The following is a 27,498-nucleotide window of genomic DNA, read 5'->3' on the forward strand; positions in this document are numbered from 1 at the left end:
TTCTCTGTATAGCTTATTTCACTTAGCATTACACTCTCCAGTTCCATCCACGTTGATACAAAAGGCCATATTTCATTTTTTCTCATTGCCACGTAGTATTCCATTGTGTATATATACCACAATTTCTTTATCCATTCATCAGTTGATGGACATTTAGGCTCTTTCCATAATTTGGCTATTGTTGAGAGTGCTGCTATGAACATTGGGGTACAAGTGCTCCTATGCATCAGTACTCCTGTATCCCTTGGATAAATTCCTAGCAGTGCTATTGCTGGGTCATAGGGTAGGTCTATTTTTAATTTTCTGAGGAACCTCCACACTGCTTTCCAGAGCGGCTGCACCAATTTGCATTCCCACCAACAGTGCAAGAGGGTTCCCGTTTCTCCACATCCTCTCCAGCATCTATAGTCTCCTGATTTGTTCATTTTGGCCACTCTGACTGGCGTGAGGTGATACCTGAGTGTGGTTTTGATTTGTATTTCCCTGATAAGGAGCGACGCTGAACATCTTTTCATGTGCCTGTTGGCCATCTGGATGTCTTCTTTAGAGAAGTGTCTATTCATGTTTTCTGCCCATTTCTTCACTGGGTTATTTGTTTTTCGGGTGTGGAGTTTGGTGAGCTCTTTATAGATTTGAGATACTAGCCCTTTGTCCGATATGTCATTTGCAAATATCTTTTCCCATTCCATTGGTTGCCTTTTAGTTTTGTTGGTTGTTTCCTTTGCTGTGCAGAAGCTTTTTATCTTCATAAGGTCCCAGTAATTCACTTTTGCTTTTAATTCCCTTGCCTTTGGGGATGTGTCGAGTAAGAGATTGCTACGGCTGAGGTCAGAGAGGTCTTTTCCTGCTTTCTCCTCTAAGGTTCTGATGGTTTCCTGTCTCACATTTAGGTCCTTTATCCATTTTGAGTTTATTTTTGTGAATGGTGTGAGAAAGTGGTCTAGTTTCAACCTTCTGCATGTTGCTGTCCAGTTCTCCCAGCACCATTTGTTAAAGAGGCTGTCTTTTTTCCATTGGATGTTCTTTCCTGCTTTGTCAAAGATGAGTTGGCCATACGTTTGTGGGTCTAGTTCTGGGGTTTCTATTCTATTCCATTGGTCTGTGTGTCTGTTTTTGTGCCAATACCATGCTGTCTTGATGATGACAGCTTTGTAGTAGAGGCTAAAGTCTGAGATTGTGATGCCTCCTGCTTTGGTCTTCTTCTTCAAAATTCCTTTGGCTATTCGGGGCCTTTTGTGGTTCCATATGAATTTTAGGATTGCTTGTTCTAGTTTCGAGAAGAATGCTGGTGCAATTTTGATTGGGATTGCATTGAATGTGTAGATAGCTTTGGGTAGTATTGACATTTTGACAATATTTATTTTTCCAATCCATGAGCAGGGAATGTCTTTCCATTTCTTTAAATCTTCTTCAATTACCTTCATAAGCTTTCTATAGTTTTCAGCATACAGATCCTTTACATCTTTGGTTAGATTTATTCCTAGGTATTTTATGCTTCTTGGTGCACTTGTGAATGGGATCAGTTTCTTTATTTGTCTTTCTGTTGCTTCATTGTTAGTGTATAAGAATGCAACTGATTTCTGGACATTGATTTTGTATCCTGCAACTTTGCTGAACTCATGTATCAGTTCTAGCAGACTTTTGGTGGAGTCTATCAGATTTTCCATGTATAATATCATGTCATCTGCAAAAAGCGAAAGCTTGACTTCATCTTTGCCAATTTTGATGCCTTTGATTTCCTTTTGTTGCCTGATTGCTGATGCTAGAACTTCCAGCACTATGTTAAACAACAGCGGTGAGAGTGGGCATCCCTGTCGTGTTCCTGATCTCAGGGAAAAAGCTCTCAGTTTTTCCCCGTTGAGGATGATGTTAGCTGTGGGCTTTTCATAAATGGCTTTTATGATCTTTAAGTATGTTCCTTCTATCCCGACTTTCTCAAGGGTTTTTATTAAGAAAGGGTGCTGGATTTTGTCAAAGGCCTTTTCTGCATCGATTGACAGGATCATATGGTTCTTCTCTTTTTTTTTGTTAATGTGATGTATCACGTTGATTGATTTGCGAATGTTGAACCAGCCCTGCATCCCAGGAATGAATCCCACTTGATCATGGTGAATAATTCTTTTTATATGCTGTTGAATTCGATTTGCTAGTATCTTATTGAGAATTTTGGCATCCATATTCATCAGGGATATTGGCCTGTAGTTCTCTTTTTTTACTGGGTCTCTGTCTGGTTTAGGAATCAAAGTAATACTGGCTTCATAGAAGGAGTCTGGAAGTTTTCCTTCCCTTTCTATTTCTTGGAATAGCTTGAGAAGGATAGGTATTATCTCTGCTTTAAACGTCTGGTAGAACTCCCCTGGGAAGCCATCTGGTCCTGGACTCTTATTTGTTGGGAGATTTTTGATAACCGATTCAATTTCTTCGCTGGTTATGGGTCTGTTCAAGCTTTCTATTTCCTCCTGATTGAGTTTTGGAAGAGTGTGGGTGTTCAGGAATGTGTCCATTTCTTCCAGGTTGTCCAATTTGTTGGCATATAATTTTTCATAGTATTTCCTGATAATTGTTTGTATCTCTGAGGGATTGGTTGTAATAATTCCATTTTCATTCATGATTTTATCTATTTGGGTCATCTCCCTTTTCTTTTTGAGAAGCCTGGCTAGAGGTTTGTCAATTTTGTTTATTTTTTCAAAAAAACAACTCTTGGTTTCGTTGATCTGCTCTACAGTTTTTTTAGATTCTATATTGTTTATTTCTGCTCTGATCTTTAGGATTTCTCTTATTCTGCTGGGTTTAGGCTGCCTTTGCTGTTCTGCTTCTATTTCCTTTAGGTGTGCTGTTAGATTTTGTATTTGGGATTTTTCTTGTTTCTTGAGATAGGCCTGGATTGCAATGTATTTTCCTCTCAGGACTGCCTTCGCTGCGTCCCAAAGCGTTTGGATTGTTGTATTTTCATTTTTGTTTGTTTCCATATATTTTTTGATTTCTTCTCTAATTGCCTGGTTGACCCACTCATTCGTTAGTAGGGTGTTCTTTAACCTCCATGCTTTTGGAGGCTTTCCAGACTTTTTCCTGTGGTTGATTTCAAGCTTCACAGCATTGTGGTCTGAAAGTATGCATGGTATAATTTCAATTCTTGTAAACTTATGAAGGGCTGTTTTGTGACCCAGTATATGATCTATCTTGGAGAATGTTCCATGTGCACTTGAGAAGAAAGTATATTCTGTTGCTTTGGGATGCAGAGTTCTAAATATATCTGTCAAGTCCATCTGATCCAATGTCTCATTCAGGGCCCTTGTTTCTTTATTGACCGTGTGTCTAGATGATCTATCCATTTCTGTAAGTGGGGTGTTAAAGTCCCCTGCAATTACCACATTCTTATCAATAAGGTTGCTTATGTTTATGAGTAATTGTTTTATATATTTGGGGGCTCCGGTATTCGGCGCATAGACATTTATAATTGTTAGCTCTTCCTGATGGATAGACCCTGTAACTATTATATAATGTCCTTCTTCATCTCTTGTTACAGCCTTTAATTTAAAGTCTAGTTTGTCTGATATAAGTATGGCTACTCCAGCTTTCTTTTGGCTTCCAGTAGCATGATAAATAGTTCCCCATCCCCTCACTCTCAATCTAAAGGTGTCCTCAGGTCTAAAATGAGTCTCTTGTAGACAGCAAATAGATGGGTCTTGTTTTTTTATCCATTCTGATACCCTATGTCTTTTGGTTGGCGCATTTAATCCGTTTACATTCAGTGTTATTACAGAAAGATACGGGTTTAGAGTCATTGTGATGTCTGTATGTTTTATGCTTGTAGTGATGTCTCTGGTACTTTGTCTCACAGGGTCCCCCTTAGGATCTCTTGTAGGGCTGGTTTAGTGGTGACAAATTCCTTCAGTTTTTGTTTGTTTGGGAAGACCTTTATCTCTCCTTCTATTCTAAATGACAGACTTGCTGGATAAAGGATTCTCGGCTGCATATTTTTTCTGTCTAGCACACTGAAAATCTCATGCCAATTCTTTCTGGCCTGCCAAGTTTCAAAAGAGAGATCAGTCACGAGTCTTATAGGTCTCCCTTTATATGTGAGGGCACGTTTACCCCTTGCTGCTTTCAGAATTTTCTCTTTATCCTTGTATTTTGCCAGTTTCACTATGATATGTCGTGCAGAAGATCGATTCAAGTTACGTCTGAAGGGAGTTCTCTGTGCCTCTTGGATTTCAATGCCTTTTTCCTTCCCCAGTTCAGGGAAGTTCTCAGCTATGATTTCTTCAAGTACCCCTTCAGCACCTTTCCCTCTCTCTTCCTCCTCTGGGATACCAATTATGCGTATATTATTTCTTTTTAGTGTATCACTTAGTTCTCTAATTTTCCCCTCATACTCCTGGATTTTTTTATCTCTCTTTTCTCAGCTTCCTCTTTTTCCATAACTTTATCTTCTAGTTCACCTATTCTCTCCTCTGCCTCTTCCATCCGAGCCGTGGTGGTTTGCATTTTGTTTTGCATTTCCTTTAAAGCGTTTTTCAGCTCCTCGTGACTGTTCCTTAGTCCCTTGATCTCTGTAGCAAGAGATTCTCTGCTGTCCTGTATACTGTTTTCCAGCCCAGCGATTAATTTTATGACTATTATTCTAAATTCACTTTCTGTTATATTATTTAAATCCTTTTTGATCAGCTCATTAGCTGTTGTTATTTCCTGGAGATTCTTCTGAGGGGAATTCTTCCGCTTGGTCATTTTGGATAGTCCCTGGTGTGGTGAGGACCTGCAGGGCACTTCCCCTGTGCTGTGGTGTATAACTGGAGTTGGTGGGCGGGGCCGCAGTCAGTCCTGATGTCTGCCCCCAGCCCACTGCTGGGGCCACAGTCAGACTGGTGTGTGCCTTCTCTTCCCCTCTCCTAGGGGCGGGATTCCCTGTGGGGTGGTGTGGCCCGTCTGGGCTACTTGCACACTGCCAGGCTTGTGGTGCTGGGGATCTGGCGTATTAGCTGGGGTAGGTAGGCAAGGTGCACGGCGGCAGGGGGGGCAGGCTTAGCTCGCTTCTCCTTAGGTGATCCACTTCAGGAGGGGCCCTGTGGCAGCCGGAGGGAGTCAGATCCGCTGCCGGAGGTTTGGCTCCGCAGAAGCACAGAGTTGGGTGTTTGCGCGGAGCGAGCAATTTCCCTGGCCGGAACCGGTTCCCTTTGGGATTTTGGCTGGGGGATGGGCGGGGGAGATGGCGCTGAAGGGTCTTTTATAATGAAAACAACCAACTTTTTACTTATTTTTCAGATCTTAAGTGAGAAGAGAAAAAAATGTTTCCAAACACTCTGTGCTTTCTTTTATCGTATAGCAAGAAATATTACTACAAAGTATATCTCTTCCTTATCTGTCAGGTCATTCAGAGTCAATGAAATGCTTAAATGAATCTCATCCCAGGTGCCTACAAATATATTTTTGGTTCCTATTTACTGATCTTTGTTTTATACAGGTTAATTTTTAAATCATTCTCAACTGATTTTTTAGTTGGGAATATGAATTCTAAAATAATCTTAAAATCAGTCTTTCTCATATACTAGAATCATTTGTAAATGTGTCCTCTATTGCATCAATATTCATCTCTATTAGTAGTACTTATTTCCCAACATACAAACAACCTTAATATTAAAAAACATTTCAGAGTAGAACATTATTATATGAGATCAAGTTATTGTTCTCCAAAGGAAAGATTAATCTATGGTTAGTAAGTTATAGGATTAAATGTAGAACATTATTTTTTCATTTTTTTAAGAACTATCATTTGTTAAAAGTATTTTTCAGTTTTTCAAACTATTTAATTAGTCTGTCACATAGCCCAATCAGTGTGAAGAAGTGAGGATTCTTATGCAACATTTAATTTTATTTATTACTGATTGCACACAGTATAACTAGAATAACACAAATTCCCAGGCCTGATTAGATACCTCTTAAATCTTATCTCTGCAACGATGGACCCAGATAATTACACTGCCTACCAAGGAAAACTGAAAACCACTGCAATTGAGAACTCCTCTTATACCTACTTAAAAGTCTATGTACCAAGTGCTGCCAATTTTAAATATGACAATTAAAGATGAATACAGGCACTTTTGTTCCTTTTAATATTTTGATAATTTTGCAATTACTTTGTAAAATGCACATATAAATGTGTATATCAACAAGTTAAAATAATAATATAATGTTCAAAGGCAACACATTACAGAAATAACACATAAGTACAGCAACACATTACAGAAAGCATCAGAACTACAATTACAGTTTCAAAGATGTCCTGTAGTTAAAAACAAATCAGGATCATTAACAGTAAGCCTAGTTTGTGTGGACAAAAGTACTAATTTTAAAGTTATTATACATTTTTAATCACACTATAAAAACTATGTCTTTATGAAATATAATGCACATCAATTATAAGTCTCATCTTAATTCCCAACTTTTCCATTTAAAAACATTGGGAGCAAATAATTGCAGGGTAACTATATGAAGTTATAATTAATGAACATCTAAATTAAATACTGGAAAGTAAAAACTATTTTGTATGTTTATTTCCTTTTCAAATGGATATTTGATAAATATTTTAAAGAAATTTTCTTTTTTATTTTATTTTTTTTATTTTTAGCGTTTATTTATTTTTGAGATAGGGAGAGACAGAGCATGAACGGGGGAGGGTCAGAAAGAGAGGGAGACACAGAATCTGAAACACGCTCCAGGCTCCGAGCTGTGAGCACAGAGCCTGACGTGGGGCTCGAACTCACAGACCGCGAGATCATGACCTGAGCCGAAGTCGGCCGCTTAACCGACTGAGCCACCCAGGCGCCCCTTAAAGAAATTTTCAAACACAATGTTTTCTGTGTCAGTGACCTATAGGCATTACACTTAGTCACTGGAATTTTAGATGCTAGGTATACAAATATATTATTATTTTAAATACAAAGTATATTAAAACATATAACATAACATCATAACCTGATGATCAGGTTTGTTACAGTACCTTATTTTGTAAGCGTTATGACATTATTAACTAAGTTGAATTCTGGACACTAGACTCCAGAATTACCACAAAATTTGCAAGTAAAATAAAATCACAAAAAAAGGGCGGGGGCACCTGGGTGGCTCAGTTCGTTAAGTGTCTGACTTCAGGTCAGATCATGATCTCACAGTTTGTGAATTCCACCCTCAACTCCCCCATCGGGCTTTGTGCTGACAGCTCAGAGCCTGGAGCCCACTTCAAATTCTGTGTGCCTGTCACTCTCTCTCTCTCTGCCCCTCCCCTGCTCATGCTCTGTCTGTCTCTCAAAAATAAATAAACATTTAAAAAAAATTTTTTTAATTTTTTAAAGGGGGAAATAATGATTTTTTTCAAAAATCTAACTATAAGAAATATAACTAGTAATATTTTATATCTTTGTGGTTGTAAACTATTTTTAGTTTAGAATGTCTATAATATATTTAAGCCCATCAAAAATATAGCAATTATATTTTTAAAATACTTTTTTTTTTTTAATTTTTTTTTCCACGTTTATTTATTTTTGGGACAGAGAGAGACAGAGCATGAACGGGGGAGGGGCAGAGAGAGAGGGAGACACAGAATCGGAAACAGGCTCCAGGCTCTGAGCCATCAGCCCAGAGCCCGACGCGGGGCTCGAACTCACGGACCGTGAGATCGTGACCTGGCTGAAGTTGGACGCTTAACCAACTGCGCCACCCAGGCGCCCTTAAAAATACTTTTATTTGGCCAAATAGTTCATGGAGACAATACGGCTTTGATGAAGACTTGCCATGAGTTTACTTCACACACAAAATGTACTCTGAAAATTAAGAAGAGATTCTAGTAGAACAGTCAGAATATTACTAATCTCCTGGCAAATGAAAATGGAATCCAGTTGGTTTGTAAGTTTATATAAAAAAACACTGATTCCTTAAAACATTATATTTTTGTGGTAAATTCCACATTTCAAATGACATAAAAAATTATTTGGAACAATGAATCTAAGATGCACTTGGAATCAAGACATCTTATTTTCTGTCCATTAAATGTATTTGCTTTCTAAAATTTAGAAGGCTGTATATTTCTGTTCAAAATTTTTAAAAAAGCTTTTGTGAAAACACCAGTTTTCAACTTTTAATTTGATTCCAGGCTTGCATACTGTAGAACTATAAGCCTTTAAATACCAAAAGGTGATGAACCAGAAGATGAATATAAAACAATAAAAACTAATTTAAAAATCTAGAAAAACATCTGCATAGAAAACATTTCCTAAGAAATTACATAAGCAAGAATGGAATGGAGTAAAATATTTAAAGTACTGAGAGAAAAATAAAAGCAAAGAATAAAGATTCCTCACTTATAAAAATCAGGTTCTTTACAATCATGTTAATGTCTGTATTTATTTAAAATGTTGTATTATTTAAAATGCGTATTTAATTAAATATATAACTCAGTATTATTTCTCTAGCACCCTGATCCTATCTTAATCAAATGTCCAAATAGCCTCTGACAATTTCTTCTTTTTCTTTTCATTTTATTTAAATTCAAGTTAGTTAACATACAGGGTAATGGTTTCAGGAGTAGAATTTAGGGATTCATCACTTGCATATAACACCTAGTGCTCATCCCAACAAGTGCCCTCCTTAATGCCCATCACCCATTTAGCCTATGCCCCACCAAATACCCCTCCAGCAACCCTCAGTTTGTTCTCTTAAGATTCTGTTAATCAAGAATGTAATAAATTCAACATAAAGCAAAGAAAAATATTCTTGTAAGACACAGAATATTTGCTACTTAGATTACACAGAAGGTCAAGAAAGAAAAATCTTTTCTATAGTAGGCAAAGGAATGAACCAGTAAGTACAGAAAGTCAGCCCATCAAGACAATACAAGTGTTACTACAATTTTAGTACATTTCATCACCTCTTTTCAAACCCAAGTACTATAAACCATGGCAAGTAAAGTTTACTTCCAAATTTGCTTTTATTTTGCTTTTTCTAACACAGCAAGTTTGAGGGTATCCATGAGATCAAAATAATTTTTATATTAAGATGTTATTTCTCTTAACATTTTTACTCATGCTCATCATTATTCTAATCAAGTGAGTCGGTAAGTAATTATTCAAAAATTTCTCAATTTCAACTTCCAACATATAAATACTGATAGTTGTAATCCACATAAAAGTTCTTTGGAGTCCTCAATAAGTCTCAAGATTGTACAAGGGTTCTGAAAAGGAGCAAAAAGATGGGAAAAAAAGGCCTGAGAAACACTATTGTATATATTTTTTACAGTGTACATGTATATATAAAACCACTGCTATAAGACAAAACTACTTTCTCTTTGGAACACCAAAGCATGTAGACAGTGGTATTAGTCTGTCCCTATTACTTAGTGTAATCTCCACCATTCATGTTGTGACTTTTAATCAAAGTAACTTCTATTTCTTTTTTGTTGTTCATATCACATTTGTTTTTTTCTTGAAAAGAAATAATTAAACTGTGTTTATTTGTCAGTGGCAAATAAAGAAGAAAGAAAGAAAGAAAGAAAGAAAGAAAGAAAGAAAGAAAGAAAGAAAGAATTCAGAAGAAAAAAAAAAACCCACTGATCTAGAATTCTGCACGCTATGAAATTATCTTTCAAAAATAAGGAGAAATAAAAGACTTTCACAGGGAAACAAACATTGAGGAGATTCGTTGCCAGTAGACCTACCTTACAAGAAATGTTAAAAGAAGTTCTTTAGAGAAAAGGAATGTAATTTGTTCAGAATCTCAGATCTACAGAAAGCAAGGAAGAACACTGGGAAAGAAATAAGTGTATATAAAATAAAAATATTTTATTTTTCTTATTCCTAACTGATCTAACAGATAAAAGTTTTTCAAAATACTAGTAGCAAACTGGTAGTATATATGTGAATGCTTATATATAAGTGAAATTAAAAGCAGCAATGAGGGGCACCCGGTTGGCTCAGTCTGTTAATCATCCGACTTCAGCTCAGGTCATGATTTCAAGGCTCATGGGTTGGAGACTTGCATCGGGCTCTGTGCTGACAGCTCACAGCCTGGAGCGTACTTCAGATTCTGTGTCTCCATCTCTCTCTGCCTCTCCCCCTCTCCCCACTCAAATAAACATTTTTTTTAAAAGCAACAATTATATAAGAGACAGAAGGAATTGGGTTTATCTTCTAATAATAAGGTACTTAACACTAGGTGGGAAGGGGTATAGTGTTATTTGAAAATGGAACTGAATTAGTTATAAATGTGTATTGCAAACTTTAGGGTAACCACTAAAAATGGTAAAATAAGAACTATAATCAATATGCTATGAAAGAAGAGAAAATGAAATCATATGTAGTGTTCATTTAAAACCAAAAAAGCAGGGGCGCCTGGGTGGCTTAGTCGGTTGAGCGGCCAACTTCGGCTCAGGTCATGATCTCGCGGTCTGTGAGTTCGAGCCCCGCGTCGGGCTCTGTGCTGACAGCTCAGAGCCTGGAGCCTGTTTCAGATTCTGTGTCTCCCTCTCTCTGACCCTCCCCCGTTCATGCTCTGTCTCTGTCTCAAAAATAAATAAACGTTAAAAAAAAAAATTATAAAAAAAAAAAAAAAAAAAAAAGCATGAAAAGTGAAATACAAAAGATAAAAAACAAAGAATAATGGCAACAAATAGAAAATAGCAATGGATATTGCATATATTAATCCAAATATATCAATAATCATTATGAATGTCAAGGGTCCAAATGAACCAATTAAAAGAGACTGTCAAATGAGATTAAAAAAAAAAAAAAAAGACCCAACTATATGTTGTCCACAAAAAACCCAAATGAAAGGTAAAGACATATAAAGTAATAAAGATCTATCATGCTGACACAAATCAAAAGAAAGCAGGAGTAGCTATGTTAACTTCAAACAGAACAGTCTTCAGAGCAGGGAAAGTTATCAGGATAAAGACAGACATTACATAATAATAATGAGGTCATTTCTCCAAAAAGACATAGCAACTGATAAAGTTTATACACCTAACAAAAGTGAAGCAAAACTGATAGAACTTCAAGAAACAGATGAATGCACTATCACAGTTGCAGACTTCAACTCTGCTATCAGAAATGGACAGATCTAGCAGACAGAAAATCAGTAAGAACATAGTTACACACAACAACACCATCAATCAACTGGATACAGTTGACAACTACAGACTACTTCATCCAACAACAGCTGAATGTATATTCATCAAAAGCTCACATAAACATTACCAAGAGAGGCCACATATTGAGCCTCAAATACAACTTCAGAAACTTAAAAGAATAGAAATCATACAGTATCTACCCAGATCACAATGGAATTCAACTACATATCAATAACAGAAATATAGCTGGAAAAAACAAAATATGTGGAGATTAAATAACACATTTCTAAATAACACATGAGCCAAAGAATATCTCGAGAGAAATTTTAAAATATTTTAAACTAAATGAAAATAAAAACACAACTTATCAAAATTTGTGGGATGTCACAAAAGAAGTGCTTAGAGGGAAATTTATAGCACTGAATGCATACATCACAAAAGAAGAAAAATCTAAAAGCAATAATCTAAACTTCACCTTAGAAAACTAGAAGAAAAAAAAGAGAGAGCAAATTAAATCCAAAGTAAGCATAAGAAAATTAATAAAAATTGCAGGAGAAATCAATGAAATTGAAAATAGAAAATCAACAGAGATAATCCATAAAACCAAAGCCTGCTCTTTGGAAAGATCAATAGTATTAACAAGCCACTAGCCAGGCAAAGAAAAAAAAAAGAGAACACAAATTATTAGTATCAGAAATTAAAGTAAGGACAATACTACAGATCCCATGGACAACAGAGGTATAATAAATTAATACTATGAATGGCTCCACGTGCAGAACTTGATATCCTACCTTAAATGAACCAATTCCTTGAAAGACACAATCTGCCAAGACTCACACAAGAATAAATAATCTGAATAGACATATATTTATGAAAGAAATTGAACCAATAATTAATAACTTTTCAAAACAGATAGCCTCAGGCCCAGATGAGATCTTTGGGGAATGCTACCAAAATTTAAGGAAGAAATTATACTAATTCCCTAAAATCTCCTTCAGAGAATAGAAGCAAAGCCTAACTCATTCTATGAGGCCAGCATTATCCAAACCCTATGGCCAAAGACATTACAAAAATGGAAAACTACAGATCAATATTTCTCATGAAAACAGATGCAAAATTCCTGGAAAAAAAGTTAGTAAATTGAACAATGTATACAAAGAATCTACCAAGTGGGATTTTTCCGAGGTATGCAAGTCTGGTTCAACATTCAAAAACCAATTAATGTAATCTGTCACATTAACAAGCCAAAAAAAAAAGAAAACCACATGACCATTTCAATAAATGCAGAAAAATCATTTATTCAAATCCAACTCTATTCTTGAGAAAAATTTTCAGTAATCTAGGAATAGAGGACAACTTCCTCAACTTGATAAAATATCTATAAAAATTCTACAGCTAATCATACTCAATGGAAAGAAATTTGCCTTCCCAATAAGATCAGGTCCAAGCAGGGATGTCCCATCTCATCACTGCCTTTCAATATCATACTGGAAGTCTTAGCTAATTCAATAAAACATGGAAAGGAAAATAAAGATATACAGATTAGGAATGAAGAAATAAAATTGTGTTTGTTCACAGATGACATGATCATTTTCTATATAGAAAATCGAAAAGAATCGACAAAAAGAAAGAAATTAAGAAAAGAAAAAAAAAACCTGGAACTAATAAGTGATTATAATAAGATTGTAGATACAAGGTAAATACACAAAAGCCAATCACTTTCCTTTATACCAGCAATGCACAAGTTAAAAACACAGTACTATTTACATTAGCACCCCTCAAAATGAAATATTTAGGTATACATGTAATAAAATATGTACAAGAGGAAAACAAACAGTTGATGAGCAAAATCAAAGAACTAAATAAAGGGAGAGAGATTTCATGTGCATCGACAGCCTTAATAGGAAGACTCAATATTGAGATGTCATTTCTTCCCAGTTTGATCTATAGATTAAATGCAGTCCCATCCAAAATCTCAGCATATTATTTTATCAATATCAACAGACTGATTGTAAAATTTACACAAAGAGGCAAAAACCTACAATATCTAACACACTATTCAAGAACAAAGTTGAAGGAATGATGCTACCAGACTTCAAGACCTACTATAAAGCAATAGTAGTCAAAAACAATGTAGTGTTGTCAAAACAAAAGAAATTAGATTAATGGAATATAATAGAGTCTGGAAATAGAAATATAGTGAACTGATCTCTGACAAAGAAGCAAAGACAATACAATGGAGCTTCAACAAATGGTGCTGAAACAGTTGGACATCCACATGCAAAAAAAAAAATGAATGTAGACACAGACTTTACACATTCAGAAAAATTAATTTAAAATAGATCTATGACAACACAAAACTATAAACTTCCTAGAAGATAACCTAGAAGAAAATCTAAATCACCTTAGGTATAATAATGACCTTTTAGATACACCACCAAAATCATAATCCATGAAAGAAATATTTTATAACCTATACTTCATTAAAATTAAAGGCATAGAGAGATAAAAAACAAGAAACAGACTCTAAGAGAACAAACTGATGGTTACCAGAGGGAGGTGGGCGGGGAGATGGTTGAAGTAGGTGATGGGGATTAAAGAGTACATTTAGACCAATGAGCACTGAGTAATGTAGAGAATTGTTGAGTCCCTACATTGTACACCTGAGACCAATATAACACTGTATGTTAACTATACTGGAATTAAAGTTAAAAACTTAATGAAAAATTATTTCTTTTAAATAAAAAAATTAATTAAAGACATAATTTGCAAACAGTAATGTCAAATGAATAAGAAAACAAGCTACACAATGGGAGAAAATATTTGCAAACGATACATCTGATAAAGGATTTTTATTTAAAATATATAAAGAACACTTAAAACTAAACAGTAAGGGAAATAAACAACCAGATTTTAAAAATGGGCCAAAGACCTTAATAGATACTTCACCAAAAAAGATATACAGATGTCAAATAAGTACATGAAAGCTGTTCCTCCTCAAATGTCATCAGGGAAATGCATATTAAAACAACAATGAAATAACATTACACACCTATTAGAATGGCCAAAACCTGAACACTGACACCACAAACTGCTGGCAAGGATGTGTAGCAACAGAAACTGTCATTCATTGCTGGTAGGAATGCAAAACAGTATAGCAACTTTGGAAGACAGTTTGGCCTTATCTTATAAGACTAAATATACTCTTATCATAAGATCCAGTAATTGCACTTCTTGGTATTTATCTTTTGCCATATGAATGTTCATAACAGCTTTATTCACAATTGCAAAAATTTGGGAACAACCAAGATGTCCTTCAGTAGTTGAAAGGATAAAGTGTGGCACATCCAGATAATGGACTATTACTCAGCACTAAAAAGAAATGGTTTTCAAGAATGAAAAGACATAGTGTACCTTAAATGCACACTACTAAGTGAAAGACATCAGTATGAAAAGGCTATGTAGTATAGGATTACAACTATATGGCATTATGGAAAAAGCAGAACCATGGAGACAGTAAAAAGATTAATGGTGGCAGAGTTCACAGAGTGGATGAATAGGCAGAACACAGATTTTTAAACAGTGAAACAATTCTGAATATTATAATGATGAACACGTCATCATACTTTGTCCAAACCCATAGAATATACACCAAGAGTGAAATGTAAGGTAAATTATGGACTTTGGGTGATTATGGCATGTCAATATAAATTCATCAACTGTAACAAATGTACCATTCTGGTGGGGGATGTTAATGACAGGGTAGGCTATGCACATGTGAATTATGTGGGAGTATATTGGAAATCTCTGAATTTTCTTCTCAATTTTTCTGTGAAACTAAAACTGCTCTAAAAAATAAAGTCTTAAAAAAAATAATAAAGGAGGATGTCAAATAGAAGTTTGGGGGATAAAATTTTTCCTTGGTCCTCCAGAAAGGTGAGAAACGTGAGGGTTCCTTCAACAGGATACAGTGGGAAAAAATACTTTATTTGGCTAGAACACGCTAGCCAAATAAAGAAATTCAAATAAATGGAAGAGTAAAAAGATATTTTTGCTTATACTGCATGTCAGAAAGAGTAGGAGGAGGAACAGTGGTTGTGCAGAGAGATGAAACACAAGGAATGGAAAAGATCAGAGCCCTAGCGTGAACTGATCAAACCATGCACCAAGAGAATCGTGGTGCACAATCTAGAACCCTCTTCATTTAGTTTCAGTTTCTTCTTGTGAAGGAAAAAAAAATGTTTGGAAACAAAATTAATATTCTTCTCTACAACTTCCACACAACAGTCATAGTTATGCCCATAGTATTAGGAACAACCTGACTGGAATTAACTCTAAACAAGCATAAGCATCTTATTGGGGTGACAGTTGCACAGCTCAGTAAACTTACTAAAAATCATTAAATTGTTCACTTACAACAGGTTAAGTTAATGTCATATAAATTATGCCTCAGTAAAGTTCTTTTAAAAATCTATCTCACTCTTCTTTACGGTACTTCTTCAGATACTCTTTACTCTCCTCCCACACAAAAAAAGCCCAAATGTCTCCACAAAATACCATTTTTCAACTATTATATAGTTCAGTTTGTCTGACATCCCTTTCAAATGTGGAATCCATGATTAAATATGTCATTTCCAATGTGTTTTACTTATAAAGAATTAATGGGTTTACTACTTAGCTGTGTTAGCATATTTTATTGTGGTTACCGTACCTTATGACTATTTAAACAACCATATCACACTGTTTGATTATATTAAACATAAACTTAAATCCCTAGATGTTTTTACCCCCCAAAATCTACTTCCAACGAAATTACTCCCGCTAATATGGTATTCAATATTTTTTCATTTTTACTTAAAAAGTAATATTAATGAACAGTTGAGAAAAAAAAAGAGGGAAGAACAAAAACCATAGTTGATAAGGTGGTATATTTACTTCCAACACATTTTATATGAATAATGTAATCATATCAGGAAAAAATAATATTGATTTCTATGGCCATCCTTTCCAGGTCCCAAGAATGCTGTATTTAATACTCTATGTAATACAGTCTATTACATCAGCCTGTTCTAGTCCCTTCACACTTCTCACTATCCAAAATTTTCTTATTTGGTCACATTTTCATTGTTTACCTTGTTACTATGTACAATCCTTGAACTTCACCTTTCTTCCCCTAGGATCTCATCTAGTTCAGTAGTTTAAAATTAATTCCATTAACTCTAACCCAACCTTATAGTTATCCCTCTGGAGAGGTCTGTGAACTGCAGAATCACAGGCACATAGCCTCACACTGTCTCTAACTCTGAGGACTCAAAACATTCTCTCTCCAGCCCAGACCTCTCTTATGAACCCTGGACTCATATGTGTAATGCCTACAGACACATACACACACAAACTTTCATTATGTATGTGTGACATACACATATATCTATATATTCTACATGTCTAAAAGCAAACTCTGGACTCTCCCCACTACTCCACCAACACTCCCCATCCGCAGTCTTTCCCATCTCAACTGATAGCTGTTCTATCCTTGAGGTGGTCAGTCTTGACCCCTCTCATTCTCTAACATTCCACAACCATATCATTAGCAAATTGTATTGGTTGTGCCTTCAAAAATATGTCCAGAATGTAATCAATTTCTCAGCATCCCCACTGTTACCATCGTTGCCAAGCCTTCACCAACTCTATCCTTGCCCTACCCTCCACTATAGTCTATTTTCACATTTCTGAGAGATCTTTTTAGACATAAGGCAAGTCACATAAAAACTCTGCAATGGCTTCGTTGTACACAGTATAAAACAAAATCCCTTCTTTAGGGGTTTTTCACCTCTCTGATCTTTATCACTCACTCCCTTTTGTTCACTCTCACCTCACTCAAGTCGTATCATATAAATGTTCTTAATGTTTTGTTTTTATTAACAACACAAAACTTCTAAATGGCGAAACTATGAAAGAGTAATCTCCATTTTTACTGAAATGTACCTTAAGTACAGAATTAAATGCAGAGCTAAGTCTTTAGAAAAAAAAAAAAACTAAGTTAAGTTCATGGCAAGAACTTATAGGGCCTTGAATGACCACCTGTGTTACTGATGAAGGCTTTAGGAAGACAGGTTTCTGAAATAAATCAAACTGCATGATGTGGTAGATGAGTTCTGGGTTTGGGATTCAAGTAGCGTGCTTAAATCTCCTCTTCTACTGATCGTGAGCCCTTGACTATTAGCCTCTCTGTTTCTTTTTTTTTTTTTTAATTTTTTTTTTCAACATTTATTTATTTTTGGGACAGAGAGAGACAGAGCATGAACGGGGGAGGGGCAGAGAGAGAGGGAGACACAGAATCGGAAACAGGCTCCAGGCTCTGAGCCATCAGCCCAGAGCCCGACGCGGGGCTCGAACTCACGGACCGCGAGATCGTGACCTGGCTGAAGTCGGACGCTTAACCGACTGCGCCACCCAGGCGTCCCGCCTCTGTTTCTTAAAATTGTTGTATGTAAGCATGAATAGGTTCATCTGTAAAACTCATTATAAACTTGTGCTTTACAAAAGAAATACTTATAAGTATCTACCAAAATGCATCTAATAAGTCTGACTTATTCCCAGTAATGTTATTTAAAGTTCTTGATCAATCCGCATATACAACAGAATGACAGCTGAAGCAACCAAAACCACGAATGTTAAGAGACCTGTTGCAGACTGAATTTTATACAATGGACAAAAGCCTATGAAGTGAACTCAAAACTGAGAGGGGTGGAGAGGCTCACTTACTAAGAAACACAAGGGCAAAGAAGCCACAAACCTAAGGTTCCTTAAGAGAATATAGATCTTGAATGTTGAGACTGTACATCTGGATCTGGATTTGGTGCAGACTGTTTCAGATAACAACCCTGAGGGAGGAATTAACTATAAAAATGTCTTTGGGAACTGCTCCCGGCTAAAACAAATCTGAAACAAATCACGAGTTGAAAGGACGAACCACCTTTCGAGGGAAAGCTGGAAGCTAGCTTGTACTTTTGTCTTCTCAGCGGGTCAGTTCTAGCAATTTTATCACTCAACCCGAATAACTCACCGGGTCAACAGGGCTGCAAAGCCTTATGAGTTGGGAACAAGAGGCCCAGACCCGACACAGTCCGACAAATCACTAGGCGGCCATCTGCTCCAGAGACCGTTGCTAGGGAAACACGGCGAGGCTCTGCACTCTGATCCTCAGGATTTTCTCCCGGCAGGCCACCGCTCTGGGGGCGTGGTTACGTGAGTGACGCACGTAAGGGGCGGAACAGAGGCAAACCGGACCTAGGAACGGGTTACATTCTGAGGCGCATGCGTGCTGCGCCTGCCGGAGGATACCTGGAAGGCTTCAGCTGGTCTCGGGGAAAGTTTTGCTATGGCTGCTGCAAACGCGCTCTTAGGCGTAGCTCTGCGAGAAGCCACCCAGCGAAAATTGCAGAGGTTTTCAGAACTGAGAGGTAGCAAAGGGGGAACCCCAGCTTTCCCCGGCAGTGGACAGGGAGGGAACTTTACGTGCCGGGAAATTTGCTGGACTATCACTTCCGGTCTGCTCACCTTCGGCTTTATAGCTAATAACTCCGCTTGATTTTTTTATTCTTCTCTCACTGCCCTTTCTTTGCGTCATGTTGTTACTTTATTTTTTTTTACTTTATTCTTAGTAACATGTATATATATAAAACAAAGGAGAAGAAAGAAAATTATTCTGACTAGTGAGGCTATCAATCCAAGTTACACATTTGGTTAGCCTATTAACAAAAGTTACTTTAGATAAATCTAAACTGTCTAAAGCTCAGTATTTGACCATTACAAATATTATTTTAGCCTTCTCCAATCCCCTTGCCTACTTCACCAATTTGTTGCATGCTATGAATGCATACTGAGTAAAAAACAAGACATGGAAGAATTATGGGTCAAAATTTAAAAGGGGAAATTTGTATCAAATAAAATTTTTTAAAGACTGTGCTATTTGTCATTCCTTATACAACTATCTAATAAAATTAGTCATTTTTGGTGAAGTTTCTGCATTAAAAATATAAATAATAAGATATTTAGGAATAATAGATTCTGGCTGACAAAAACTGTTAACTAATTAAAATCTTTATTCATCTTTTTTTTTTACCAACAAAGAGCGTCAGTTTAGCCTGTTTTTAAATGAGTGCATCAGGGACTTGGGAACTTTTCTGTTATGCAGAATTTCAGTTTATACTTCAAAGCCTTTGTAAACTTGCATGGCTCATCTTCAGGTAATAAAAAATAAAGTACCTGAATTTATAAACAGTAACATTGTAGGAATAGATCCCTGGGTTGAATCTTACTCCGCCAACAAACACTAAGTGGTCCTAATATGTGAAAATTGCTTTTCACAGCTGGAGATTCATTTATTCATTTTTTTTTAAGTTTTATTTATTTGGGGAAGAGAGCACGAGCAGGGGAGGGGCAGAAAGAGAGGGAGAGAGAGAATCCCAAACAGGCCCCGCATTGACAGTATACAGCCTGACTGGGGGTTGATCCCGTGAACCTTGAGATCATGACCTGAGCCGAGATAAAGAATCTGAGGCATAGCTGACTGAGCCATCTAAGCACCCCCGTTTATTCTTTTTGTCTCCTCTTCTTATTTAAGAATTGAGGTAATTTTTAGCAAGGCAAGAATACTTCTCTTAATCAAGAAACATAGCAACTTTCAGAATATTTAAATAAATGGACTGTAGACCATGAAAGGAGCAAGTAATCTAAAAGAGGGGAAAATGCAAAATTTGTGAACAATCTTCAGTAGAAATAGTTTGAATCAAACTAGCTAGCCACTAATTATTCCGTAATTCTGAAAAGAAGTTAAGTGTATGAAGATAATTTTTCATTTTTCTTTCTAATAGGCAAATTTGTAATAGCTAGAGATTTCTGATACTCATTTCCTTGCTTTTTCACACAGGCAAACCTGTGGCAGCTGGAGAATTCTGGGACATTGTTGCAATAACAGCAGCTGATGAAAAACAGGAACTTGCTTATAAGCAACAGCTCTCAGAAAAGCTGAAAAAAAAGGAGTTACCCCTTGGAGTCCAATATCATGTTTTTGTTGACCCTGCTGGAGCCAAAATAGGTATGCTATATATAATCAGATTTATATCATAGGTTCTGAACAGAATGATTGCTGAAGAAAAGCTTTCCTATGGCTCACAGTTGATGAGCCCTATATCTTTCTACCCATAGTCTTTCCAGGCTTTAAAAATTTAATGTAAATTTACTATTTTTTAAGAAAAAGGCATAGTAACTGTTTACACATTGTGACTTACCATGAAAAACTTGCAGAATGTTATTAAGAAAAGAATATTATTTGTTTTAATAAAATTAAAACAATTTATTTTAATAAAATTTTAAAATTAATGTTAAATATTCTTTTGGACTTTATCAGTAGGGTTCTTAAGGTCCCTCCTAACTCCATAGTTTGTTCAGAGATTTACATGAAGGTTGCAAATCAGCACTATATACACACACATATATATACACACATATATGTGTGTATATACACATAAGGCATAGCTGACTTAAACTGGGTTTTGAAAGTAGTATCTATGATACTTAGGCCAGTATATATATATGTGTATATATACACACACACACACACACACACACACACATATATATATATATATACACACACATATGTATACACACACACATATACATGTGTATACACATGTGTGTGTGTGTGTGTGTGTATATATATATATATATATATATGATATAATGGCCTAATATCATAGATACTACTTTCAAAACCCAGTTTAAGTCAGCTATGCCTTTTGACCTTCATTGTAAGAAAATATGTGCTATTTTTCTGGAGGCTATTTTCCATGTGATACTTAAAACTAAAGCCCCTGATACCATATGGGATATTTATATCTGATACCAGCATTGTTCTAATTAACCAGTGTTTTAATCCTCACAATGGTGCAGTCAGTACTTTAATAATTCCCATTTTATAGATGGGAATCTGAGGCACAGAATGTTAAATAACCTGCACAAGGTAACTAGTAAGTGTAGTTATGTTTAAGATGTATTTTAGGACACCAGGTTCTAAGAAAAATTTTTTTGAGTTTGTTTGTTTGTTTGTTTATTTATTTATTTAGAGACCATGAGCAGGGGAGGGGCAGAGAGAGAGAGGGACAGAATCCCAAGCAGGATCCCTGATACCAGGGCAGCCCCTGGGGTGGGGCTGGAACTCAGGACCCTTGAGATCATGTCCTGAGCCATTATGACCTGAGCCAAGGTCAAGAGTCTGACACTCAACCGACTGAACCACCCAGGTGCTCCTCTAAGAAACTTTTTAGAAAGGACATCTAACTCAAATCTTTGGTTATGTCATGTGGGGGGGGAATTATTTTAATGGGTTTTTCAGTTTGTAACTCCAAATGAATGTGTATACTTAGAGTATTCCACTGTTTCAGATTGCCTAATTTATCATTTTTCCTTTGTTTTAATTATTGTTTTCAAGAGAAGATTATAATCTCATCATTTATTACCAAGTGCTGATCTCTGGGTTTCATTTCCAATTGTTTATTTATTTAAATGCTGTAAAATGTGTATTTAACTTGATTCTTTTGCCTCTACCTTTCCTCTCTGCCTACTTAATTATAGCTAAAGGCCATATCCTCAAAGTTATAACACCAAACCTTACCATAATAACAAATTTTCAGCAGGTTTCTAAGAAATAAGTTGTGGTTTTACTTTCATTTTTAAGGAAATGGAGGATCCACACTTTGTGCCCTTCGATGTTTGGAAAAGTTATATGGAGATAAATGGAATTCTTTTACCATCCTATTAATTCATTCTGGTAAAGTTACACATTTTCTTTTTTCCAATTTACATTTTATCTTTGATATCTTAGGGACTTTTTTCTACCTTGTTTTTTAAATTTTTGTCTTTGAAGTTACTCTTCTTTGAAAATAAATATTTCATGTTTTTCTTGATTATTTTAAAGTTATAAGCAGCATAATGTTTTTTAACAAATTTATCTTTTGGAATGTATATAGAAAATTATTTACCGAAGATAGAACTCATCAAAATATGAACATTTCTCAGTAATGCTTTAAAAGGAATTGTTGTAGGGGAGAGGCTGGTTTAGCACTGTGATTTCCAGACTTTACCAAAACCTTCTATCATGCATTTTTATCTGATTATTGGTGGCAAAAGTCTTTAATGCTTAAAAGAATTTAAAAATAAAAGAAAAAGTGGTGACAAAACATGGAGATGACAAAAAAGTATGTAAGAGGAAGAGTCACACACAAAAGAAAACATTATAAAGCAGAAAAATAGGAAATAAATAATCTCAGAATAAAGATTGTTTTTTTTTTTTTAATTCAGTAAATGTAGTTGTATGAAAATCTTGGTTACATGAAAACCTCCACTCTTCTCTACTGGGGGCTGATGAAAACTTTATTATGGACTGGCACCAGTCCAGGAACAGATATTTTAGAACTACTCATCTATATGACTTCCAAGGCATTTTTCATTTCTTATAGTTTATATACAGAACAATGATTCTTTGTAAAGATAATACCAAGTAAAGCATCCAAGTTCTGATTTTAAGACTAACTCTAAAAAAGTAGAAAAATTCAAATATATAGCTTTATTCTGGAACCAATATGATTACCAATTAATAAAAATTAAGTTAGACACTCAAAATACATAATTAGAAAGAGGTAATTCTTACAATTCTAAACTTAAGTTTTGGCTAGTCTTTGGAAAAGGAAAAAAGTGGAAAGCATTAACTCTCATTTGCTGAACAACATACTCTGTGCCAAGTGCTCTACATAAAAGAAGATAAAGCAAGTATTACTCTTCATTTGCTGATTTGGAGTAAATAAACCCAACGATAAGCAATTAAAAAGTGGTGAACCAGAGTTTGAACCTATTTTTGTCTACTATGTAATGTTGCCTCTCATTATAATTAGTTACATAAAAATGATGTAAGCTATTTAATGTACCTAAGAGAACATGCTTTTCAAGGAATTAAGAAGTCATAAGACTCATTTTAGAGGGAAAAAGCCTGTTCAAATGAAAAACAAATATACATTTTAAAATGCTTTTAAGTAAACACACCTTTATTTCCTTTGAGTGGATGTAATAATTTGAGGAAAGACACAGCATCTGGTAATTACAGTTTAATGATTATATTTTGGATTGGTATATTAGTTTTTTTGTGACTTTTTTCCCCTCTATGAAGTGCGTACCAAATGTAGGAGTTTAAATGTCGTGGAATTTACGGTGTGAAATGTAGATATAAGACCATGTTTTAGCCCATGGTCCTGTTTACTAGTTGTGCAGTTGATTCAAAACAATTCGCAGCCTCTGAAGTATAATAGAATTCTTTCTTAATCTAAAATTGCGTTATATCAAATCACTTGAGGAGAATTGTTCTTTGAATTTGTAATCTGGAATTTACTATTCTTTTCTGAGTTACAGTAATGCATTATATACATTAAATATCTTTAGAGATATTTTGAGTTGTCACTGATGCCCCTGGGTTTTTAAAATCTTACAGTTTTGTAAACATTTTAAAACAGTTATTTTGTTTAATTTTATATAGGTGGTTACAGCCAACGCCTTCCAAATGCAAGTGCTCTGGGCAAAATTTTCACTGCGTTACCTTTCGGTAACCCCATTTATCAGATGTTGGAATTAAAACTAGCCATGTACATTGATTTCCCCTCACATATGAAACCTGGGATTCTGGTTACTTGTGCAGATGATATTGAACTTTATAGTGTTGGAGAATGTGAGTTTATTAGATTTGACAAACCTGGCTTTACAGCTTTAGCTCATCCTTCTAGTTTGACTGTTGGTACCACACATGGAGTATTTGTCTTAGAACCTTTTAATTATTTAGAATATAAAGACCTTGAATACAGGTGTTGCCATCGTTTCCTTCATAAGCCCAGCATAGAACAGATGCATCACTTTAATGCTGTGTGTAGACCTGGAAATTTTTCTCACCAGGACATGGCTGGGGGTGACACTACCCCTCTTAAATTAGAGTCTGAGTATGTCTACACGGACAGCCTATTTTACATGGATCATAAAACAGCAAAAAAATTACTTGCTTTTTATGAAAAAATAGGCACATTGAACTGTGAAATTGATGCCTATGGAGACTTTCTGCAGGCTTTGGGACCTGGAGCAACTGTGGAGTACACCAGAAACACATCAAATGTCACTAAAGAAGAGGCAGAGTTGACAGACATCAGGCAGAGAATATTTCATCTTCTGAAAGGAACCTCATTAAATGTTGTGGTTCTTAATAAATCCAAATTCTATCACATTGGAACAACTGAAGAATACTTGTTTCATTTTACTTCAGATAGCAGTTTGAAGTCAGAACTTGGCTTGCAGTCCATAGCTTTTAGCATCTTTTCTACAACACCAAAATGCTCTGGTAACACATCCTGTATCATTCAAAGTATACTGGATTCAGGATGTTCTGTGGCAACTGGCTCAGTTGTGGAGTATTCTAGATTGGGGCCTAATGTTTCAGTTGGGGAAAACTGCATTGTTAGTGGTTGTTCTGTCATAACAGAAGCTGTCCTGCCTGCAGATTCTTTTGTGTGTTCCTTAAGCTTGAAGATGAATGGATACTTGAAGTATTCAACTATGGCTTTTGGAGTGCAAGACAACTTGAAAAGGAATGTTAAAACATTGTCAGATATAAAGTTACTTCAATTCTTTGGAGTCTGTTTCTTGTCATGCCTAAATATTTGGAATCTGAAAGTTACAGAGGAACTGTTCTCTGGAAACAAGACACGTTTAAGTTTGTGGAATGCTCGTATTTTCCCAGCTTGTTCCTCTTTGAGTGATTCAGTTACAACATCCCTAAAAATGTTAAATGCTGTACAGAACAAATCAGCATTCAGCCTGAATAAGTATAAACTGTTGTCCATTGAAGAAATGCTTATCTACAAAGACGTAGAAGACATGATAACTTATAGGGAGCAAATTTTTCTAGAAATTACTTTAAATAGAAAACAGTTTGATTTAGAGGCATCTTAAATATTATATATACCTTACCTTTCTTGATAGAGCAAGATTGCAAATAGAAGAGTTTTCTGTAGGCTTTTGTTTGTTTTACTGAAGTGAATTAATGAAAATTACATTAACGTAATTGCTATAGCATAATATTAATAACAAAATCAAACATTTTTGATGAAAGAATATTTCAAGGCTGTAAGTTCAGAAAAGGGTTTTTTTGATATTACTATTTTAATTTTCTTTTAATAAAAACGGGTTTGTGGAGCATTGTTGTGTTCATATAGTACACAAGAAGTTTTAGATGATTTTCTAAACATACCTTTTTCCATCTTCTTTTTGGGCTTTGGTTTCAGTACAGGTCTACGTGTTAATTGGCATAGTACTAGTATAGTAGTATACTATAGCATATACTAGCAGTACAGTAGTAGAACATAGTAGTCCTATTCTGATGAACTGATAAAAATGGTATACATACAATAGGGTCTTCAAAGAACACTGTAGGAATTGAAATACTTTTTTGGAAACAAATTCATAGCTTACAAATTCAGATGAAAACAATGCTTCCAATATTGTGATTATTTAATTAACAAGTAATTAGATAGAGATAGCTCTGGAATTGATGATAAAAATCTATCTCATTTATTGCTCTTGCCAAAGTGAAACTAAAAGTGTTTATGTGGTATTTTACCTTATAAACTTGGACATATGTTTCTATATCTTAAAATTTTCCTAAATTTCCATCCATACAAAAGCATACACATACACAAAACTCAAATATCTGTATGTGGAAAACCCTAGGAATAATTGGGATTCATTGATAATCATAAAAGTTTATTTGGGGCATTATTTGCAATCTCTTTTTAACCCCTTTAATGGAACTATTAAGTTACCAGATGGGCTGATTTTACTTTCTTTTTCTTACTTTTTGTCCTTGTACTGGTGATGATACTGAGAAGCAATAATTGACCGAAAGGTAAGCAGCAGGAAGGAGGCAGAAAAATTAAAAAATGAGAAAACTTACTGATGATAGACAGCTTCAAGAAAATAAAAATAGACTGGAATCTCAACTTATGTGCTGCTATTTTGCTATAAGCATGCACGTGAAATGTCTTTATGTCAAAGTCTGATAAAAATTAGAGAAATGATTTGTCAATTTTGTGTTTTAACATGAATAAACTGAAATCCGAACTAGTCTGTGCTTCTTTTGTTTATATATTAATATGTCAATATGAAAATAACTGGTAAACCAGAAGTGGCTTGCCTGCCACCATTATTAGGCTATTTTATGTGTTTCATTTTGGTTTGGGGTTTTGTTTTATTTTCTTTTAAGGTTCTTCCCAAGGAGGAAATACAGATACATGATAGCTACTCTTTGGCATTTACTGATTTACTTGCAGAGCTTTCAGAGGATGTTGTATGTCTGTTATTGATTAAATGTTTAATACTGTATTTCACCTAATGTAAAGTACTATCAGTTATTAAAAATTACTGTTATTTTATGTTCCACTAAAGAGAAAACACTACCAAGAAAAATGTGAATCAATGCTTCCTTTTTTCCTTGGAGTTTTTATATTTATTTATTGAAAATCCTTTTTAAATGCACTTAAATAAAGATTTTTTATTATTTAATCCTCTCACACATACATATAAAAGGAACAAAAAGTGACATATTGACATATAGTTAAGACTTTTCTAAAACTTTACATTCAGTTTCAAACTCTTCTGAAACACTTTTCAACCCAAAAGTTATTAATATCCACGTGCTTCTACCCAGTACCATGTTCTGTGCTATCAAAGGTATTGGTAAAGCCGTATGCCCTAAGAGTGCCATCAGCACAATGCTATCTGGATTGCCTCAAAACCGTCAACACCAGATACCTGTCCTGTAAGTTTTGATGCTGTTTCTTTACAATTTGGCAAAATTTCAAAGTTGTATTTGTGCTGTAGTATAATCATGTGTCTCTCTAGAAGGTAGGTGGCTTCTATTCAAAGTCAGTGGGAGGTTTCTGACAAATTGGTGGTCACTATTTTAATCATAATTCTGCACAGTGTATGGATTCTAGTTGCTTTGAAATGTTATCTGTTGGAAAGAATTTGATATTGTCTCTTGCCTTGAGATGCATTGTTTGGGGTATAGTATCACACATGTTTCCTGAACGGGTACCCTGACTCAACCAAAGTGATAGTCCCATGCATATATAAGTAAAAAGTTGAACATTTCCTCTTGATATCATTTTTATTTCATAAGGTAACAGGATTTAAATTTCATATATTTCCAAGATTTGTGAAGGATGGTTGTTATTTGTAACTAAATAGAATCCATAAACTTGTTGATTACTTAATATGAACAATGACCAAGG

The 27,498-nt window shown here is 35.2% G+C and overlaps 1 protein-coding gene and 1 non-coding gene across 3 annotated transcripts in view; one reads left to right on the forward strand and one right to left on the reverse strand.

Annotated features, from left to right (window-relative positions):
* The window catches only part of LOC115521880, a 36,817-nt gene extending 18,518 nt beyond the window's left edge, over positions 1–18,299 (reverse strand). The window contains exon 1 of the transcript XR_003971191.2: positions 18,180–18,299. This is a non-coding gene — a transcript (uncharacterized LOC115521880). The remainder of the gene's footprint in view (positions 1–18,179) is intronic.
* Positions 18,300–18,427: 128 nt separating this feature from the next.
* On the forward strand, positions 18,428–26,329 carry FPGT (fucose-1-phosphate guanylyltransferase). 2 transcript variants are annotated; one of them, XM_030324813.1, is made up of 4 exons: positions 18,428–18,576; positions 20,046–20,213; positions 21,855–21,947; positions 23,703–26,329. In XM_030324813.1, exons 1-4 carry the CDS (start codon positions 18,495–18,497, stop codon positions 25,157–25,159), a joined length of 1,800 nt encoding a protein of 599 aa, XP_030180673.1. In that variant the 5' UTR covers positions 18,428–18,494; the 3' UTR covers positions 25,160–26,329. The 2 variants fall into 2 exon arrangements, with proteins under 2 accessions (XP_030180673.1, XP_035920092.1); XM_036064199.1 differs by having other exon boundaries at positions 24,520–24,686.
* The last annotated feature ends 1,169 nt before the right edge of the window (positions 26,330–27,498 follow it).

The sequence above is a fragment of the Lynx canadensis genome, chromosome C1 (assembly GCF_007474595.2).
Source record: "Lynx canadensis isolate LIC74 chromosome C1, mLynCan4.pri.v2, whole genome shotgun sequence".
Taxonomy (NCBI): Eukaryota; Metazoa; Chordata; class Mammalia; order Carnivora; family Felidae; genus Lynx; species Lynx canadensis.

What these genes read in the sequence shown, in the direction of transcription:
- FPGT (XM_030324813.1), top strand. Translation starts at nt 18,495, where the DNA reads ATGGCTGCTGCAAACGCGCTCTTAGGCGTAGCTCTGCGAGAAGCCACC. An exon ending in GAGGTTTTCAGAACTGAGAG is followed by an intron (nt 18,577 to 20,045) that starts GTAGCAAAGGGG and finishes TTTTTCACACAG; the next exon opens with GCAAACCTGTGGCAGCTGGA. An exon ending in CATCCTATTAATTCATTCTG is followed by an intron (nt 21,948 to 23,702) that starts GTAAAGTTACAC and finishes AATTTTATATAG; the next exon opens with GTGGTTACAGCCAACGCCTT.